The following is a 21,347-nucleotide window of genomic DNA, read 5'->3' on the forward strand; positions in this document are numbered from 1 at the left end:
ACGGCGTGGTCTTCTCGTCTAAGACTTGCCCACATTGATGGGATATGCTGTGAGTTTCTTATGGGGCTGGGGCTCAGAAATGTAGCCTCACTAATTGTTAGCATTACCTGCTAAGCTTGTTTGGCACTCCACTTAAAAGCCCCTTTTAAAGTAGCAATCCCTGTAAATTGTAAAGGGATTGAATAATAGCAAAAGCAACCCACGACTTTGTGTGCGCTTGAAGCATGAGTTTTGATCCCGCCACTTGCTTTAAAGTGTAAATTCACCACTGTTAATACACATGTAGCAAAATTGTAGGTGCACATTTTTGATTCAGAGGCATCATAGGGGTTAAATGACAGTGGTGGGATCTGGCTTTGATTGCTGATCTAAGTCATGGTACTGGCTGTATAACATCTGCACCCGTCACATGGTGTACATGGATGTCAAACATCGGAAAGGGTTATCCAGAATAAGGCTGTGCGCACTAGAAAAGTGATTTTTCTCAAGAAAATTTCTTGAGAAACTTCTGGGAGTTAAAGATTACCGCGTTTTTTCCGCAGGTTGGTCCCTGCGTTTTTTTTTTTTTTTTTTTAATGCTGTAACTGCAATAAATAATATAGATAATAGATCAATAGACAGACAGATAATGGATAGAGGGAAATATGGAGAGATAAATAGATGAAAGACCTATATAATGTTTCCCCCCCCCCCCCCTGCATATTCTAAGCTGGCACCCTCTAGTGACTTTCATGTGGCACTAAAGGGTGCTTAGCCTTGTATTTAGCCAAAACATAAATAATTTAAAAAAAGTGAGGTCCCCCATATTTTTTGTAGCCAGCTAGGGTAAAGCAGATGGCTGCAGACCACAGCTGGCAGCTTTACCTTGGCTGGTAATCCAAAAAAGAGAGCACCCCACGCTGTTATTTTACATTAAAGAATTTAAAACAAAAAAAACGTGGGGGGTGTTCCTCCACCCCCCCCCCCCCCAAATTGGATCACCAGCCAAGGTAAAACGGACAGCTGTGGTCTGGTATCCCCAGACTAGGGAGGTCCACCGTTATTGGACACTCCCCAGCTTAAAAATAGCAGGCCACAGCTGCCCCAGAAGTGGCGCATCCATTAGACGTGCCAATCCTGGTGCTTTGCCACAACTCATCCCATTGCCTTGGTGTGGTGGCAAACTGGGTAATATATGGGGTTGATGCCAGATGTGTAATGTCACCTGGCATCAAGCCCTGGGGTTCATGTCAAGCGTCCATCAGATACCCGACATCACCAACCCAGTGAGTTAGAAATAAAAAATAGACAACAAAAAAGTTTTATTTGAAAAAACACTGCCCAAAACATTCCCTCTTTCACCAATTTATTGAAAAGAACAATCAATTCCAGGTCTGGCGTAATCCAATAAGGGGGGGTCCCACGACAATCCATTCCATAGTCACTGTCCCAGTCAATGAAAAACAGAATGTTCCCCATTGGCTGGGAGAGCAATCCAGTGACCTGAGCTAACATCAATAGGTTAGCCCAGGTCACTGCAGGGGATGACTAGCGCTGCTGTCAGGAGGATAGATGAGATCATTACCTGCAGTGACTATCTCCTGCACTCCTGATGTCAGCACTGTCACTGACTTCTATGCCTGCCGGGTTCTCAGCAGTATCGCGAGAGCCCGTGACGTCAGCACTAGTCAGTCTCGGGCCGCCCGCGAGACTGGCATAGAATAGGATGGTTACCTCCTGTTAGACTGGTAAGTGGCCATCTGTGGAGCTACATTGGGCAACAAAGAAGTCTCCCGCCTTACACAATTAGTGTTATTTCTGTGTGCAAAAAATGATTTATCCCTGATCTATAGAACAGAAAAGGAATGTGAGTGGGGGACCAGCCACTGTGACTGATAAGAGCGGTGGTCCACCGTGCACTCTGCTGATCCTACACATGGGGACTACCAATGATTAGGCTATATGTGCACAGTGCGTTTTTTTTTTTGTGGTGTTTTTCGGGTGCGGTTTTGGTCTAAAAGCTGCATGACTTTGCTTCCCCAGCAAAGTCTGAGTTTTCATTTTTGCTTTCTGCACAGTGCAGTTTTATTTTAGGTGTGTTTTTGTGGTGACTACTAAGATGCAACATGGCAAAATGGCAGAAATCATTGACCAGTTTCTTTGTCGCTCCATTGGGAGACCCAGACAATTGGGGTGTATAGCTTCTGCCTCCGGAGGCCACACAAAGTATTACACTTTAAAAAGTGTAACCCCTCCCCTCTGCCTATACACCCCCCCCCGTGCATCACGGGCTCCTCAGTTTTTATCCTAAAAAGACCGCCGGAGGAACCGTTCCCAAAGCGGCCTCCTCATGACTTTCGGCCTCTCCTAACCGCATCCTCGGTCGGTGGCAGGCTCTCCCGCTTTTGCGACGCCTGGTTGCCACATGTCCAAGACCGATGGGTGAGAGACATTCTGTCTCACGGTTACAGGATAGAGCTCAGCTCTCGTCCTCCGACTCGTTTCTTCAGAACATCTCCGCCCCCCGAGCGAGCCGATGCTCTTCTTCAGGCGGTGAGCACTCTGAAGGCAGAAGGAGTGGTGATCCCTGTTCCCCTTCAGGAATGGGGTCACGGTTTTTACTCCAACTTGTTTGTGGTGCCAAAAAAGGACGGATCTTTCCGTCCCGTCCAGGACCTCAAACTGCTCAACAGACATGTGAAAACCAGGCGGTTCCGGATGGAATCTCTCCGCTCCGTTATCACCTCGATGTCCCAAGGAGACTTCCTAGCATCAATCGACATCAAGGATGCTTATCTCCACGTGCCGATTGCACCGGAGCATCAGCGGTTCCTGCGTTTCGCCATCGGGGACGAACACCTTCAGTTCGTAGCACTGCCTTTCGGCCTGGCGACAGCCCCACGGGTCTTCACCAAGGTCATGGCAACAGTGGTAGCAGTCCTACACTCTCAGGGACACTCGGTGATCCCTTACTTAGACGATCTTCTAGTCAAGGCACCCTCCCGGGTGGCATGCCAACACAGCCTGAACATTACTCTGGAGACTCTCCAGAGATTCGGGTGGATCATCAACTTCCCAAAGTCAAAATTGACACCGACCCAATCACTGACATATCTCGGGATGGAGTTTCATACTCTCTCAGCGATAGTGAAACTTCCGCTGGACAAACAGCGTTCACTACAGACAGGGGTGCAATCTCTCCTTCGAGCCCAGTCACACCCCTTGAGGCGCCTCATGCACTTCCTAGGGAAGATGGTGGCAGCAATGGAGGCAGTTCCATTTGCGCAGTTTCATCTGCGTCCACTCCAATGGGACATTCTCCTCAAATGGGACAGGAGGTCGACGTCCCTCGACAGGAACGTCTCCCTTTCTCGGGCAGCCAAGGCCTCCCTTCAGTGGTGGCTTCTTCCCACTTCTTTGTCGAAGGGGAAATCCTTCCTGCCCCCATCCTGGGCTGTGGTCACGACGGACGCGAGTCTGTCAGGGTGGGGAGCGGTCTTCCTCCACCACAGGGCTCGGGGTACCTGGACTCAGCCAGAGTCCTCCCTTCAGATCAATGTTCTGGAGATAAGGGCAGTGTATCTAGCCCTAAAGGCGTTCCAGCCGTGGCTGGAAGGCAGACGGATCCGAATTCAGTCGGACAACGCCACGGCGGTGGCGTACATCAACCACCAAGGCGGCACACGCAGTCGTCAAGCCTTCCAAGAAGTTCGGCGGATTCTGCTGTGGGTGGAAGCCACAGCCTCCACCATCTCCGCAGTTCACATCCCGGGCGTAGAAAACTGGGAAGCAGATTTTCTCAGTCGCCAGGGCATGGACGCAGGGGAATGGTCTCTTCACCCGGACGTGTTTCAAGAGATCTGTTGCCGCTGGGGAATGCCAGACGTCGACCTAATGGCGTCCCGGCACAACAACAAGGTCCCGGCATTCATGGCCCGGTCTCAAGATCACAGAGCTTTGGCGGCGGACGCATTAGTTCAGGATTGGTCGCAGTTTCGACTGCCTTATGTATTTCCTCCTCTGGCACTACTGCCCAGAGTGTTACGCAAGATCAGGTTCGACTGCCGCCGCGCCATCCTCATCGCCCCAGACTGGCCGAGGAGGTCGTGGTACCCGGATCTGTGGCATCTCACGGTGGGTCAACCGTGGGCACTCCCAGACCGACCAGACTTGCTGTCTCAAGGGCCATTTTTCCATCTGAATTCTGCGGCCCTCAACCTGACTGTGTGGCCATTGAGTCCTGGATCCTAGCGTCCTCAGGGTTATCTCAAGAGGTCATTGCCACTATGAGACAGGCCAGGAAACCAACGTCCGCCAAGATCTACCACAGGACGTGGAGGATCTTCTTATCCTGGTGCTCTGATAATGGTTTTTCTCCTTGGCCATACCCACTTTTCTTTCATTCCTTCAATCCGGAATGGACAAGGGTTTGTCTCTCGGCTTTCTCAAGGGACAAGTATCGGCGCTATCCGTATTTTTTTTCAAAAGCGTCTAGCCTGGCTTCCGCAGGTCCGCACGTTCCTGCAGTGAGTTTGCCACATAGTCCCACCTTACAAGCGTCCGCTGGAACCCTGGGACCTTAACAGGGTGCTAACGGCTCTTCAGAAACCACCTTTCGAGCCGCTGCGGGATGTCTCTTTATCACGTCTTTCGCAGAAGGTGGCATTTCTAGTGGCAGTTACGTCGCTCCGTAGAGTGTCGGAGCTGGCAGCGCTGTCATGCAAAGCCCCCTTCCTGGTTTTTCACCAGGATAAGGTGGTTCTGCGTCCGGTCCCGGAATTTCTCCCTAAGGTGGTGTCCCCTTTTCATCTTAATCAGGATATCTCCTTACCTTCATTTTGCCCTCATCCAATTCACCAATGTGAAAAGGATTTGCACTCATTAGATCTGGTGAGAGCACTCCGGCTCTACGTGTCTCGCACGGCGCCCCTGCGTCGTTCAGATGCGCTCTTTGTCCTTGTCGCTGGCCAGCGTAAGGGTTCGCAGGCTTCCAAGTCAACCTTGGCTCGGTGGATCAAGGAACCCATTCTCGAAGCCTACCGTTCTTCTGGGCTTCCGCTTCCTTCAGGGCTGAAAGCCCATTCTACCAGAGCCGTGGGTGCGTCCTGGGCATTGCGGCACCGGGCGACGGCTCAGCAGGTGTCAGGCAGCTACATGGTCTAGTCTGCACACTTTCACGAAACACTATCAGGTGCATACCTATGCTTCGGCAGACGCCAGTCTAGGTAGGCGTGTCCTTCAGGCGGCGGTTGCCCACCTGTAAGAGGGGGCCGTTTTCGACTTTTTTTTTTTTTTTTTTTTTTTTTTTTTTAATCGAGGTATTCTTTTACCCACCCAGGGACTGCTTTTGGACGTCCCAATTGTCTGGGTCTCCCAATGGAGCGACAAAGAAGGGAATTTTGTTTACTTACCGTAAATTCCTTTTCTTCTAGCTCCTATTGGGAGACCCAGCACCCGCCCCTGTTCCCTTCGGGCTTTTTGTTCTTTTGTGTACACATGTTGTTCATGTTCAATTGTTCTTTTGGTTCATGGTTTCAGTTCTCCGAACATCCTTCGGATTGAATTTACCTTAGACCAATTTATAAGTTTCCTCCTTCCTGCTTTTGCACCAAAACTGAGGAGCCCGTGATGCACGGGAGGGTGTATAGGCAGAGGGGAGGGGTTACACTTTTTAAAGTGTAATACTTTGTGTGGCCTTCGGAGGCAGAAGCTATACACCCAATTGTCTGGGTCTCCCAATAGGAGCTAGAAGAAAAGGAATTTACGGTAAGTAAACAAAATTCCCTTTTGTCTTCAAATCCTAGATTACGTATTGATCTCATAGGCAGCAGTGACAGGAAAGTCTCTGCTGATACCCAGCACAATATGTCCTGTAGATCTGTCCCTTCTGATAATGGAGGAGATGCAGAGCTGGAGGATATATACTGTATAATTCTATGGTGTGGCTCAGCCAGGACTCCTAGAGAAATCCGATTTACTCTTCATTTTGGCAAAGTAAAAAAGGACTCGTAGTGGACTACACATCAGTGTTCTCAACGTATCCTGTACTGGAGCAAAGAGGGCTAGATCTGCCTTCTGTACATGAGCCCAAAAATACTAGATTGTCGTGCACCATCTTTTTATTTTGCTTTGGAAGTGTCTGATCCTAGTGAATACTGTACCTCTTCCAGATGACTCTGCTGATGGAAAGGCAACAAAGACAGAAGACCTAAAGAAAATGGCCCGAATTGGTACATGCCTGTGTTTGGGAAGTGGGGTTCACATACATTTGGTGTCACAATTGTGCCTGGGTTATGGCTTTGTACGGGGCTGCGCTCTGCACGGTGCTTTGTTGAACCACATTGTGTTGACTACGGTTGCTTGTTTCTCTGTCAGCTCCACAGAGAGCCGTCCCAGCCCAGAGGACTGCCGTAACCAACAAACCTGCTCCCGGAGTGGGCAGGAGGCCCGCCGCTGTGGGCAACGGGGAAGAGGAGTCTGCAGAGCTAATTCAACAGGTAACTGCTCTCCAGCCGTAAGGGGGGGGTTCTCAGGAATGGGGAAAAATTATCATTTTATAAATTCCTAAATACATTTAAATATCAAATTTATATATAAATGTTTTTTTTTTTTTTTTTTTCTAGTCAGGTAATCACTGTAGAATGGCTGCCGCCTTGTTTTACTGAGCGAAACCGGTCCTAGACTTAGGATAGGAGCATGTGCAGAGGGAAGCTCTACCCTCCTTCATAATAGTACCACCAGGTGACTGCAGGGGAGCTTCCTACTGCACATGCTCACCGGCTCCTGTCCTAACCTTCTAGGACCAGATTCTGAGTGTTACAGACGGCTATTTTCATTCTGTAGTGACTACCTCCCTAGACACAACAATTGTGAACTGCAATTAATTATATATTTATGCTGACATTTATTTTATAGTGGTTTTATTTTTTTTCTATTTTTGTTTTCCCTGCAGAACCTCTTTAAAGGGAACGTGTCAGGTCCAATATGCACCCAGAACCAGGAGCACCCTGCCTAACTGTCCCTGTATACACTAGCATAGATAGAGATCTTTAGAAAAAAGTATTTCTAAAGATCTTTTATCGTATGCTAATGAGCGAGAGGACATTTCCCCTGGCTAGCCGGCCCCATTAGCATGTTAGTATGTCCCCGTGGGTGTGCTATCATGGCAATCAATATGCAGCGTTAGAGGATGATCTCTCTCCTCTCCGCTGCCCGGCGCTGGATTTTGGCTCAGTGCGCATGACCCCAGAGGTTCGGTCATGCGCACTACTTAGTTTGAAGCCAGAACGCTGACACCCGGCTTCATAGTGCGCATGACCGAAACTTCGGGGTCACACACCCGCCACGCATGCACGCATGCAGTACAGTATATTCACTTACAGTGTAAGTGCGACTGTGTGTGTGTGTGTGTGTGTGTGTGTGTGTGTGTGTGTTTCATTCACAACCGTATTTGTTCCCCATGGTGTCGCACTTCCACTGTAAATTAATGTACTGTACTGCATGCGTGCCGTATGTGTGAAACTGGCCTTAGCCGAAATCCAGCATCGGGCGGTGATGGCGAGGTGAGTGAGATCATCCTGTGACGCTGCACGTTCATTAACATGTTAGCACGCCCACGGGGGCCCACAAGGACGTACGAACAAGCTAATGGAGCTGACTAGCCAGGGGAACGAATGCCCAGGGGACTAGTCCCTGTGCTGATTAGCATACGTTAAAAGATCTTCAGACATACTCTTTCTAAAGATCTCTTCATCTATGCTAGTGTATACAGGGACAATTAGGCAGGGATTTGCAATATGCACCCACAACTGCTCGTGGTTCTGGGTGCATATTGGATCTGACAGGTTCCCTTTAAATGTCATGGTTACGTTCAGCCCTGCTGCTTATACCCTTTAACTTTTATTGCAAGAATCGGGCTCCTACACAATGAAGTTATTAAAATGCAGGTATTAAATCCGAGCGGTCCTTCTCTGCACATGAGAAGGCTTGTATGTTAAAATGCAGTGGAAGAGACCCCTGTTAGTGTATCTACCAGAGAAGAATGTTGAGGGGTCTTATTATATTTAAGATATTTGATAGCACTGGTATTATGAGAATCTCTATTTTTTTTTAGATAAATGTCCTAAAAATCACCGTTGAAGACTTAGAGAAAGAAAGAGACTTTTATTTTGGCAAGCTAAGAAATATAGAACTGATCTGCCAAGAGAACGAAGGCGAGAGTGACCCCGTACTGCAGAGGATCATAGAGATACTTTATGCCACAGACGTGAGTTTTTCTTAGTTCTATCAGGCTACGCAGGTATTGGAATAATGACTTTATTTTCAGGTTGATTTATCGGACATTGGTGGCATTTTCTAGCAATTGGTCACCTAAGCAGCTGGGGATTCAACTGATATGGCAACTTTGTTCTACTGACTAGTGGAGGGGTGGTCACCATGATCAGACTCATGTCAATTGCATATTAATGCCACTTGCCCGCAGTGTCTTTCATTGTGTGCAACCTAAAGTTGCATAGTATTTGTTTTAAAAACCAAATCCAGTTGTCAAGAGCCACCAACAGATCATATTTTCAGTATTGCTCAGCTGATATTTCCACCATCAGGGCAATACAAGGGAAATCCTGAAAACTCGATCAGTTGGGGGCTGGAGTAGATGGCTCATCCAATGCCTACAACCACACAATCCCTTTTAATTAGTTTGCACTGCAGAACCACAATCTATTGATAAATATATAAGATTCTCTTTCAGAAGCAATCGGCCATGTAATCGTAGGAAATAGTTTAACCTCTTCGACACATGACATACTGGGTACGTCATGGCTCATGTCAGGGGAATCACTGCTGGCTACGATCCACCTATGCCTGTTAACCCCTTAGAGAACAAGAAAATAGGGAGGGCACCGCTTAACCACTGGAATCGCCCTGTCACTAAAATGCATAATCCGTTCTAAAACGAATGGGACGTGCCAATAAATGAGGGATCAACCAGACCACATGTCAATAGAAAATTATACAAAAGTTTATAATCAAAATAGAACCCCTTAGATCTCGCTGTAAAAATGTGATGTAATTGCCTGCCACAGTGTAAACACACTCACCCGCTACCATCGGATGTGACGTGATCATGTAAAGCCGATTGTAATAGGAGAGCAGCAGATCAGAGCTCTGCAGTTGTGATCTACAGAAATGCACAAGTGATCAGACTGCTGATCCTTATAGTCCCCTGGGGGACTAGTAAAATTTAAAAAAAAAAAATAATAAAAAAACCTAGAAGTTCAACAAACCCCTCCACCCTTACCCTTATCGCCCCCCCATTGAAAATTCAAGTGTTAAAAAAAAGGTACCCTTAAACGTCAGCTCAAGAAGCAAAAAATAAGCGGTCATCGAGCCCCAGATGCCGAAAAATGAGAGCTACGGTTTTTGAAAAATGGCGCAAAAAATGCGCCCTTTTTTTTGTTTTGGACAAACTTGTATTTTTTTTTTAACCCCTTAGATAAAAGTAAACCTAGACATGTTTGATCTCTACGAACTCCTACCGACCTGAGGCATCACACAGACACATCAGTTTTACCATATAATGAACACTAAATAAACTCCCAAAAACAATTGTTCAATTGCTTCTTTTTCTTTGTCGCTCCATTGGGAGACCCAGACAATTGGGTGTATAGCTATTGCCTCTGGAGGCCACACAAAGTATTACACTTAAAAGTGTAAGGCCCCTCCCCTTCTGGCTATACACCCCCAGTGGGATCACTGGCTCACCAGTTTTGTGCTTTGTGCGAAGGAGGCAACACATCCACGCATAGCTCCACTTTTTAGTCAGCAGCAGCTGCTGACTATGTCGGATGGAAGAAAAGAGGACACATATAGTGTCCCCAGCATGCTCCCTTCTCACCCCACTGTATGTCGGAGGTGTTTGTAAGGTTGAGGTACCCATTGCGGGTACGGCGGCAGGAGCCCACATGCTGATTCCTTCCCCATCCCTTTTTACAGGGCTCTGGGTGAAGTGGGATTTACCGGTCTCCAGGCACTGAGACCGTGCTCCATCTACAGCCCCTGGAGAAGATGCTGGATGGAGCGGAGTACATCAGGGACATGGCCCTGCTTCCTCAAGGTACTCTGTGTCCCCGTGCATTTGGCGCTCACACCGCAGCATGCTGGGTGTTGTAGTGCGCCGGGGGACATCAGCGCTGCGGCGCCTGTGCCATGGCCTCATTCAGCTTTGCTGAAGCAGGCTCACTTATGGGAATTGGTCGCGCCGGCCGCTGGGACTGCGGCGCGGCTGGCACTTGTAGTGCGCCGGGGACTTCAGCGCGGCCTGCGCTTTTACGGCGGCCGCGCTGATAACTAGAGTCCCCGGCTTTTGCGGCCTGCTTCCGTTCGTTCCCGCCCCCAGACCTGCCAGTCAGGAGAGGGGCGGGACGCTGGCCACTTCCAGGAATCGGTCGCGCCGGCCGCTGGCAGCGGCGCGGCTGGCACTTGTGGTGCGCCGGGGACTTCAGCGCGGCACGCGCTTTTACGGCGGCCGCGCTGTTAACTCGAGTCCCCGGCTTCTGGGCCTAGTCTCCCTTCGTTACCGCCCACAGCCCTGACAGTCAGGGTAGGGGCGTGACGCTGCATAGAGCAGAGCTGAGAGCTGGAGTATGTTTTGCATACTCCACCCCTCTCACTGTGTGCACTGTGAATCCGGATTCCCGCACTTTCTCAGGCACGCCCACGGCTTCCTTCTCTACAAGGACACCGGCAGCCATTAGTGTCAGTTTCTGTACGATACAGAGACAAGTGTGGAAGACCCTGGCATTCTGATAGTCACACAATCGCTGTAACAGGCGTTAAGCAGCACCTGTGGTGCTAACCCCACTAGTGCAGAAGTGCACTTATAGATATGCTTGTACTATATACATTGCACTGTTTGGTCGCACGTTGTATATACCCTCCTGGATTATGCGGAGGAGTTATCAGCATATTCTCTGTGTAAAACAAAGGTGCAGAACCACATGTTTTTCTATACAGCTGGTACAGCATGTACGGCTATACGGCCGGCAGGTTACATAGACTCCCATTGTATGCACTAATGGCCAGGGGATGAGGACGGTGTCTGCAGTATTTACTGACAGTTTTTCTGAGACTATGGCTATGATACTAGAAGCCTAGCAGTCCGGACATGTCTCTCACAATATGGGCACTGTTGAATCATTGATCCATGGCCCCCCTCAGTGTGAATAACTAACAGCTCCGGGAATGTCACACGCATCCCAGAGTCACGGCTCTGCACGGACGTCAGTCCCAGACAGCCTAAGTGGGCTCGCTATGAGCGGCCTCGGTTTCATCAGGGTCCTAACAGAAGGACTCGCTGTGTAATGAGGCGGAAGTAGCGGCTCAGGATTCTGATCCTGAGACCGCTCTCAATCTGGATACACCTGATTGTGACGCCATAGTAAATAATCTTATAGCGTCCATCTATAGAATGTGGGTTATTTCTCACAGCTCCTCCAGTGGAGGAGTCAGCTTCACGTATTTTTCTGGACCACTCTGCCTTCAGAGAGGCAGTCCAGGAACACCACGCTTATCCAGATATGCGCTTCTCCAAACGGCTTAGGATACACGTTATCCCTGTCCCCTGACTTGGTCAAGGACTGGACCCAATGTCCCGAGCGGCATCCTCCAATCTCCAGGCTTGTAGCTAGATCCATAGTTGCAGTGGGAGATGGAACTGCAAACTCAAAGATGCCACTGACAGACAGATGGATCTCTGGTCGAAAGCCATCTATGAGGCTGTCGGCGCACCGTTGGCTCCGGCATTCTCTCCCTTGGGGCACTCCAAGCTATTTCAGCTTGTCTTACACAGATTGACACGGTTACACGTACATCTGTGCCGCAGGTGGCATCCTTAACCTCTCAAATGTCTGCATTTGTTTCTTACGCGATTCAGGTTGTCCTGGACTCTGCGAACCGTGCGGCGGTAGCCTCCGCTACTCCGTGTTTTTTAAGCAGAGCCTGGTCTGCTCGTTAAGTGAATGGAAGGCAGATTCTGCTTCCAAAAAAGGTTGCCTAACCAGTTGCCTTTTTCTGCTGACCGACTGTTTGGTGAGCGTTGGATGTAACCTTCAAACAGTCCAGGGGTAAGGATTCATCCTTTCCTCAGCCCGGACACAACAAACCCCAACAGAGCAAGAGGCAGTCGGGGTTTTCGGCCTTTTCGAGGCTCGGGCAGGTCCCATCTTTCCTCGTCCAATGTGGACTCAAAAGGATCAGAGGAGCTAAGATTCTTAGCGGGCTCAGTCTCGCCCAAAAAAGCGACAGTCTGAAAACCCGCTTCCAAGGCGGCTTCCTCATGACTTGCGGCCTCGGTCGGTAGCAGGCTCTCCCGCCTTGGCGATATTTAGCTGCCATAGGTCAATGACCATTGAGTGTGAGACATTCTGTCTCACGGGTACAGGATAGAGCTCACTTCTCGTCCTCCAACTCGATTCTTCAGAATTTCTCCACCTCCCGGCCGGGCCGCTGCTCTTCTGCAAACAGGGTGCACTCTATAGGCAGAAAGAGTGATGACCCCCGTTCCTCTTCAGGAACAAGGTCACGGTTTTTACCCCAAATTCTTTGCGGTACCTATAACAACGGGCCGTTCCGTCCCGTTCTGGATCTAAAAATGCTCAGCAAGCTCGTGGACACCAGGCGGTTCCGGATGGAATCCCTCCGCCATGTCATCGCCTCAAGGTCCCAAGGATATTTCCTAGCATCATTAGGCATCAAGGATGCTTATCCACACGTGCCGATTGATCCAGAGCACTAGCGTTTCTACGCTTCGTTATAGGAGACGAACACCCTCTGTTCGTAGCTCTACCTTCCGGCTAGCGACAGTCCAACTGGTCTTCGCCAAGGTCAGGGCAGCAGTAGTCACAGTCCTGCACTCTCAGGGTCACTCTGTGGTCCCGTATTTAGACGATCTACTTGTCAAGGCACTCTCTTAGGAAACATGCCAACACTGCCCGAACGTTGCGCTGGAGACTCTCTAGAGTTTTGGGTGGATCATCAACTTTTTAAAGTCAGATCCGACCCCGACCCTATCGATAACATATCTAGGCATAGAATTTCTTACTCTCTCAGCGATAGTGAAGCTGCCACTAGACAAACAGCATTCACTACGGGCTGCAAGCTCTTCTTTAAGAACCAGTCGCACACATTGAGACGCCTCATGCACTTCCTACGTAAGATGGTAGCAATGGAGGCAGTTCCTTTCGCGCAGTTTTACTGCGTCCACTACAATGGGACATTCTCCGCCAATGGGACGAGGAGTCGACGTCCCTCAACAGAGTCGTCGTTCTTTCTCAGGCGGCCAAGGAATCTCTACGGTGGTGGCTTCTTCTCACCTCTTGGTCAAAAAGAAGGTCCTTCCTATCCCCGTCCTGGGCGATAGTTACGACAGACGCGAGTCTATCAGGGTGGGGAGCAGTTTTTCTCCACTACAGCGCTCAGGGTACGTGGACTCAGCAAGAGTCCACTCTTCAGATCAATGTTCTTGAACACAGAGCAGTGTATCTTGCCCTACAATCCTTCCAACAGCGGCTGGAAAGCAAGCATATCCGACTTCAGTCGGACAGCTCCACAGCGGTGGCATACATCAACCACCAAGGAAGAACGCGCACCCGGCAAGCCTTCCAGGAAGTCCGGCAGGTTCTGATGTGGGTGGAAGACACGGCATCCACCATATCCACAATTCACATCCCAAGTGTGGAAACTAGGAAGCTGACTTCCTAAGTCGCTGAGGTGTGGCCGAAAGAGTATGGTCTCCTCACCCGGACGGGTTTCAGGAGATCTGGCGCCGCTGACAGAGGCCGGACGTCGATCTAATGGCGTCACGGCACAACAACAATGTGCCAGCTTCATGGCACGGTTTCACAATCATCGAGCTCTGGCGGCAAACGCCTTAGTTCAGCATTGGTCGCAGTTCCAGCTACCTTAGGTGCCTCCTCTGGCATTGTTGCCCAGAGTACTGCGCTAGATCAAGACCGACTGCGGCCGCGCCATCCTCGTCGCTACAAATTGGCCGAGGATGTTGTGGTACTCGGTTCTGTGGTGCCTCACGGTAGGCTAACCGGGGGCACTACCAGACCAATCAGACTGGCTGTCTCAAGGGCCATTCTTCCATTTGAATTCTACGGCCCTCAACCGGATGGTGTGGCATTGAGTCCTGGAACCTAGTGTCGTCAGGATTACCTCAGGACGTGGTTGCCACCATGAGACAGGCTAGCATACCAACGTCCGCCAAGATTGACCACAGGACGTGGAAGATGTTCTTATCTCGGTGCTCGGCGCAGGGTGTTTCTCCCTGGCCGGTTGCATCGTCTATGTTTCCTTCCTTCCTGCAATCTAGGTAGGAAAATGGGTTGTCGCTCAGTTCCCTTTAGGGACAAGTCTCAGCGCTATCTGTATTTTTTCAGAAACGACGACTTCCTCAGGTACGCACGTTCCTACGGGGAGTTTGTCTTCTCAGCACTCCGTACAAGCGGCCGTTAGAGCCCTGAGATCTGAATAAGGTTCTAATTGCTCTCCAGATGCCGCCTTTCGAGCCTTTGAAGGATGTCTCCCTTCCCGTTTTTTCACGGGAAGTGGCCTTCTAGTAACGGTCTCGTCTCTTAGGAGAGTTCCGAGCTAGCAACGCTCTCATACAAACTCCCTTCCTGGTCCTTCACCAGGACAGGGTAGTTCTGCGTCCGGTTCCGGAATTTCTCCCTAAGGTGGTATCCCATTTTCATATCAATCAGGATATCACCTCACCTTCTTTGTGTCCTCGTCCAGTCCATCAATTTCAGAAAGATTTGCATCTGTTGGTTCTGGTGAGAGCACTCAGGTTCTACTTCCCGCATGGCGCTCCTGCGCCACCCGGATGCACTCTTTGTCCTTGTAGCTGGTCGGCGTAAACAGTCGCAAGCTTCCAGATCCACCCTTGCTCGGGGGCTCGAGGAACCAATTCTTGAAACCTACAGTTCTACTGGGCTTCTGGTTCTCTCAAGGCCGAAGGCCCATTCTACCAGAGCCGTGGGTGCATCCTGGGCATTACGGCACCAGGCTACGGCTCAGCAGGTGTGTCAGGCACCCACCTGGTCGAGTCTACTTACTTTTACCAAGCATTATCAGATGCATACCTACGCTTCGGCAGACGCCAGCCTAGGTAGATAAGTCATTCAGGCGGCGGTTGGCCACCTGTAGGAGAGGGCCGTTTGACGGGCCTATCATGAGGTATTCTTTTACCCACCCAGGGATTGCTTTTGGACATCCCAATTGTCTGGGTCTCCCAATGGAGCGACAAAGAAGAAGGGAATTTTGTTTACTTACCGTAAATTCCTTTTCTTCTAGCTCCAATTGGGAGACCCAGCACCCGCCCTGTTTTCTCGGGGTTTTTCTGTTTTTTCGGGTACACATGTTGTTCATGTGGTATGGTTCAGTTCTCCGATGTTTCCTCGGATTGAATTGGTCTTTAAACCAGTTATTGGCTTTCCTCCTTCTTGCTTTGGCACTAAAACTGGTGAGCCAGTGATCCCACTGGGGGTGTATAGCCAGAAGGGGAGGGGCCTTACACTTTTAAGTGTAATACTTTGTGTGGCCTCCAGAGGCAATAGCTATACACCCAATTGTCTGGGTCTCCCAATTGGAGCTAGAAGAAAAGGAATTTACGGTAAGTAAACAAAATTCCCTTCTTTTTTTTTGCCATTTTCCAGTACACTATATGGTAAAACTCATGGTGTCATTTAGAAGTACAACTCGTCCCACAAAAAAAACAAGCCCTCATATGGCGAGTGACAGAAAAATAAGTTACAGCTCTCATAAGGGGAGTCAAAAAATAAATGGAAAATTGCCTGGGGGTGAAGGGGTTAAGACATGTTTGGCTTGCCAGCTTCCTCTATGGTGGATCTGCAGAGGACATGCATTCTTATTACGAGGAATGGCAAAGATCCCAGGGTGTTACAGCAGGGGCACACTTTACACACCCCTTTACAACAATCGGGCTATAAAGTGCAGGTTAGTGTCTGTGTGAATAGTGGGTAATTCTCCTTTTTTTTTCTTTTTCAGGAGGGTTTTGTCATACCAGATGAAAGTGCGCCCCCCGAAGACCAGGAAGAATATTAGCCGCACTCTCCTTACAATGCAGTCATTTTCGAAAACATATATTATATATATATTTTTTTTTTTTTTTTTTTTTGTTTCCCTCCCAAATCATGTGCTTAACTGTAAAATATCCCTTTTATTCTGAGGGCTGGCTCAGCACCTCACTTTTTGAAAGTGTACTTTTGCCAAAGTTTCACTCATTTTACAGTGGTTTGACCTTGGAGATGTCTCATTTTGTAGCGAAGAAAAGTGTTAATGTATTTTTTGTTTGTTTTTTCTTACGTTCCTACGGGAATGTTTTGAGGACTGGAGAAGGTTGAGACGTTGCTGAAAAGAATGTTTTAATTGATTGTTGCTAAACGAAGCGCGCGGTGGGGAAAAAAAAGGAAAAACAAAAGTAACGCTAAGTCTTGTATTCAATTGCAGTGAGATCAAATCTAGCGACTCGGAGATGAAAATGCCTTAAGAAGTTTACACTTTCTTTCATATCGAAGCCTAAGAATCTACACCCCAGCCCACTGAGGGCGTCGCTACAGAGTCTCCGCCATCGGCGTGAAGCGGGAGCGCATTCTTCTTAATCGTTTTGTGCTTGCAAAAAGTAGTAGCAGAGCTCTCCCCCCCCTCCCCCACCGGCGTGCTGCTCCCGCTCTTAGATGCTGAGGGGCATGGGTTTGTGCGGCTGCCTCTACCTCTTGCATCCTGTTGCTCTGTCTGATGGCATCGTTGCATGCAGACCCCTTTGGCAGCCCCGAGGGTAATGCAAGGTTAGAAATAAATATATATAGATCCATAACGAAATGAGATGTCCTTTTTACTGAGGCTTGGTGATGATTTTTGGGATTTTCTAAAGCCTCCCCCTCTATACCCCTTGTTTCTTTTTTTTTTTTTTTTTTTTTTTTTTTTTTTATTGTATAACTTTATTTTGCCAACATATTATTATTTAATATCTCAATGTCTTGTATGTATCTGCTGTATCCTCCAGATCACTGGGTTGTTCACTGCGGGGGAGGGAAAGGATGGTTTGGTTATTTCTGTTTACATACTATTGGATAAGGTAAAAAGGTAACGTGTAATGCATGAAAAAGCAAAAACTAGGAAGATTTGAGCCCGTGTTGTCTTGGTAGCAAGCCATCACCGACATTGCAGTGCTACACTTTCTAAATCTCTTGTGGCCTTTTTTAAGACTCTTTAATTCTATTCTTCCTTTTTTTTTTTTTTTTTTTTTTTTTTTTTTTTTTTTTTCCTTTCCCATTTTCTCAAATTTTAGTACCATTTTATTTTTGTCCCTCTTTGTTCGTTCTACTTTCTCAACAGTTTTTCTACTTTAAGCCATTTCTAAATAAAACTTCTGTATTTCAAGAGTGACTGTCGCCCATGCTGTGTCTTTATTCCTCACCCTGAAAATTGGAAACAAAAGGGAATCTGTCAGCAGATTTTTCTATGCAATCTGGCGGCAACATATTGTCGGTAGAGGTCCTGATTCCAGCCATGTCACTTAGGGGTACTTTGCACACTACAACATCGCAGCTGCGGTGTCGGTGGGGTCAAATCGAAAGTGACGCACTTCCGCCGTCGCTCTCGACATCGTAGTGTGTAAATCATTTTAACTACGATTACCAAGCGCAGAAGCGTCGGTATCGTATGATCGGTGTAGTGTTGGTCATTTTCATTATTTTGGCTGCTGCGATGGTACGATGTTGTTCCTGCGGCAGCACACATCGCTGTGTATGAAGTCGCAGGAGTGAGGAACATCTACCTGCGTCCCGTCTGCAATGCGGAAGGAAAGGGGTAGCCAGGATGTTAACGTTGCACTCATCTCCGCCCCTCCGCTTCTATTGGCTGCCGGCCGTGTGACGTTGCTGTGACTCCGCACGACCCACCCCCTTAGGAAGGAAGCGGGTCGCCGGCCAGAGCGACGTCGCAGGGTAGGTGAGCGCATGTGAAGCTGCCGTAGCGATGATGTTCGCTACGGCAGCTATCACCATGATATCGCGACGGGGGCAAGGACCATCTCGCTCAGCATCGGCTTGCGATGTCAGTGTGCAAAGTACCCCTAAGTTTACTGGGTGCAGCAGTTATTAGTCAATTTTCTCTGCTGCAGATCTAGCACAGCTTGGCAGTTGAGTGGTGTATAACATTACCCACACCACAGCTTGCTTTGTACATTGTGTAGTATAAAGCTGCTAATCAGTGCCAGAAGTGTTGTTGGACGGCAGTGATTTTTGTTGCTGATAATACACTGAGTACTGCAACACAGCCCACATCGCTGTAATAGGAGGTTCTTCCAACTACATCATGTTTGTTTCAATTTGTGTAGCAAAAACCTACTGACAAGTGCTCTTTAGGCTGGTTTCACACATCCGGCTTTTCGCCGTTTTTCCGGATCCGGCGCACATCAGCACAGTGTCAGCGCCGCAACTTCCAGGTCACATGACAGCATGTAACCGACGCTTGTCGCTCTGCCATTGTACTGTATATACTGTACTGGTGTGCGCCGGATCCGGCAAAACGACAAAGCCGGATGTGTGAAACCAGCCTAAAGTGGTTCTCTTGCTAATGATATTGGTTACCTTGTGATTTGTTATCAGAATAATTTGGTGGAGGTTTAGCACTTGAGGCCTCCACCAATCGGCTGTTATTGGCTCCAACAGTTGCCATTCTCATTGTGAAATAACAATACTCGGTAGCGGTTGCTGCCAGGTGCTGCAGACTTGCTCCTATTCTTCTGACACCAGCTGATCGTGGCTGCAAGGCTAAGACCCCCACCATATCTAATACTGATGAAACATTTTGAAGGATGTCATCAATGGGATTAAACTTGTAAATTCCCATTGTGTTCCTCCTTTTAAAGAGGTTGTGTGGCACCTCTTCTCCAATTTGGTCAATAGTGCGTGCAGTTGCTGAATAAAATCCATGTACTATACCTGTTCTTGGGTACGTGTCTCTAGAGCTGACCTGCTGTAGCATCTCTTTTGAGTGATGACAGATCGTGCCGAATGTAAGCGTTATAATTTTATAGAAATACTGCCGTTACTGTCCTCAGGCTCTCTTGTGTCTTGACCCACAATTTTAGGTGGAAATTTTGGGTACCACAGGTTTATGACTAGTGATAGATGAACCCACACTGGAAAACTTCAGGATGCATGCTCAATGCCTAGTATCCCTGCACCGACCCTGGACACAGAGTTCTCAGGGAAGTCTATGTAATTATCAGGATAATTAAAAAGAAAAAAACCCGCATGCGTTCCCTCATATTTTGATACACAATCAAGATTAGCACAGTAATGAGTAGCCGTGGAAACAGTGTTACTGCTGCGTGAGGGACTATGTAAAGGCCCCTTTACACCCTGAGACTTTCAGCGATCCCACCAGCGATCCCAACCTGGCCGGGCTCGCTACAAAGTCTGAGTCTACAAGAAGGAGAACAGTCGAGTGTATATGCAAATAGAAATTTATTATCAAAAGAGACAAACCCATGACAGCAATATAAAGGGAGTTAAAAACTACCACTGAATCAAGGGGGGCAAACACTGTGATGAAAATGTACAGTATAGTTATCAATAGCCGTGGGAGAGGTGAACATATATGGCTATTCTGTTAAACCATCAAAAATAGATGTGATATAATGATAATATCTATTGTTCACACTTTCTACTAGTCGTGGGAGAGGCATGCGGTTTAAAACAATGGAGGAAATAATTAGCTGTGGGAGGAGAGGTGCTGAATGTTTTACAATCCTCTAGTCGTAGAATGAGGGAAGGTAAAGGTATACTGAAACATAGTCAAACACACTGGGGTAGGTGGAATATATCAATACTCTATTCAACTGACAATTGCAGTATATATACTGGTAAAGCCCAACCCCACCCAGGTATGTAAAAAACCATATCGGCAGGTTTCAACCAAAGGCCAATAGTTACCAATAGTTCTCTGGCAGACAAATTATCACAAAGTCTAAAGTGCAAGTGCATATCAATAGAAAATGTCCAATGTCAAAGAAAAAAAAAAAGGTCACAGTAAAAAAACCACATGCCAACAAGAAACCAGCCATGGAAGTCAAAGGTATAGAATCACATGATGCACATACCCAAAGAGGAGGACGGGATCGCCACCAACGCGCGTTTCGCGAGGTGTTGCTTCTTCAAGGAGGAGACCCCTACTGGCATTGTAAACCTGCTGGGAGAAGTGGGGGTCTCTGGCTCACGGTTGTTCTAAGGGGTTTCTGTCTCTATTAAGAGACCACAACAGCACTTCCTTGTCCTCTATGGAGATGGAGCTAGAGGGATTGGAACAAACCATAAAAAAACATTGTACTACAGAGCGAATTGCCAGGATGGATGCAGAGATAGAACAGGAGATTTCCAAATTAGAAAAAGAAATTAGCGGTCAAAAACTTAAGAAATATAAGGCTATGTCCGCACGTTGCTTTTTACCTGCTTTTTACCTGCTTTTTTGCTGCTTTTTCAACTGCAGCGTTTAATGCCGAAATGGTTGTGTTCTGCTTTTCAAGCAAAGTCTATGGGAATTTGGGTTTCTTGTCCGCACTATGCAGTTCAAACTGCAGCCTTTTTGTTGCAGAACTTTGGTCAAAAACTCAGCTTTGCAGTGCAAAACCCAAATGGCAAAAACAACTGACATGTCAATTGTTTTTGCCATTTGGGTTTTGCACTGCAAAGCTGAGTTTTTGACCAAAGTTCTGCAACAAAAAGGCTGCAGTTTGAACTGCATAGTGCGGACAAGAAACCCAAATTCCCATAGACTTTGCTTGAAAAGCAGAACACAACCATTTCGGCATTAAACGCTGCAGTTGAAAAAGCAGCAAAAAAGCAGGTAAAAAGCAGGTAAAAAGCAACGTGCGCACATACCCTAATAGGGATCTGTCGGATTACACCAATGCAACAGTCTATAGGTGGCACTCTAGGTCACGTTCAGGATTTCGGACAAGAACAGTATCTCGAGGGCTATCCAATTCAATGTCTTCATTAGTTTCTGTTGGAGACTCATCTGGGGCGTCAAGTGGTGCATGTGAGCTGGAACAAAGTGTGGGAGCCAGAGTTCGGGCTACACGCAACAAACAGACATCTGCAAAACAAAACGATAAAGCAGGAAAAGATAGATTACAGGTAATCAATCTGTCCACATGCATCCTCTCTGACGCCCAATTGGATGTACTCTCCAGGGGTTTGACATTTTCCCCGACTAATAATTTTGACTTTCTTTGTCGCTCTATTGGGAGACCCAGACAATTGGGTGTATAGGCT

At 48.0% G+C, this 21,347-nt stretch overlaps 1 protein-coding gene across 1 annotated transcript in view; it reads left to right on the top strand.

Annotated features, from left to right (window-relative positions):
* The window catches only part of MAPRE1 (microtubule associated protein RP/EB family member 1), a 37,916-nt gene extending 20,467 nt beyond the window's left edge, over window positions 1-17,449 (top strand). The window contains exons 5-7 of the mRNA XM_075347821.1: window positions 6,355-6,476; window positions 8,093-8,245; window positions 16,051-17,449. Of these exons, the coding sequence (XP_075203936.1) occupies window positions 6,355-6,476; window positions 8,093-8,245; window positions 16,051-16,107 (332 nt within the window). The 3' untranslated portion in view covers window positions 16,108-17,449. The remainder of the gene's footprint in view (window positions 1-6,354; window positions 6,477-8,092; window positions 8,246-16,050) is intronic.
* The last annotated feature ends 3,898 nt before the right edge of the window (window positions 17,450-21,347 follow it).

The sequence above is a fragment of the Anomaloglossus baeobatrachus genome, chromosome 5 (genome assembly GCF_048569485.1).
Source record: "Anomaloglossus baeobatrachus isolate aAnoBae1 chromosome 5, aAnoBae1.hap1, whole genome shotgun sequence".
NCBI classification, from domain to species: Eukaryota; Metazoa; Chordata; class Amphibia; order Anura; family Aromobatidae; genus Anomaloglossus; species Anomaloglossus baeobatrachus.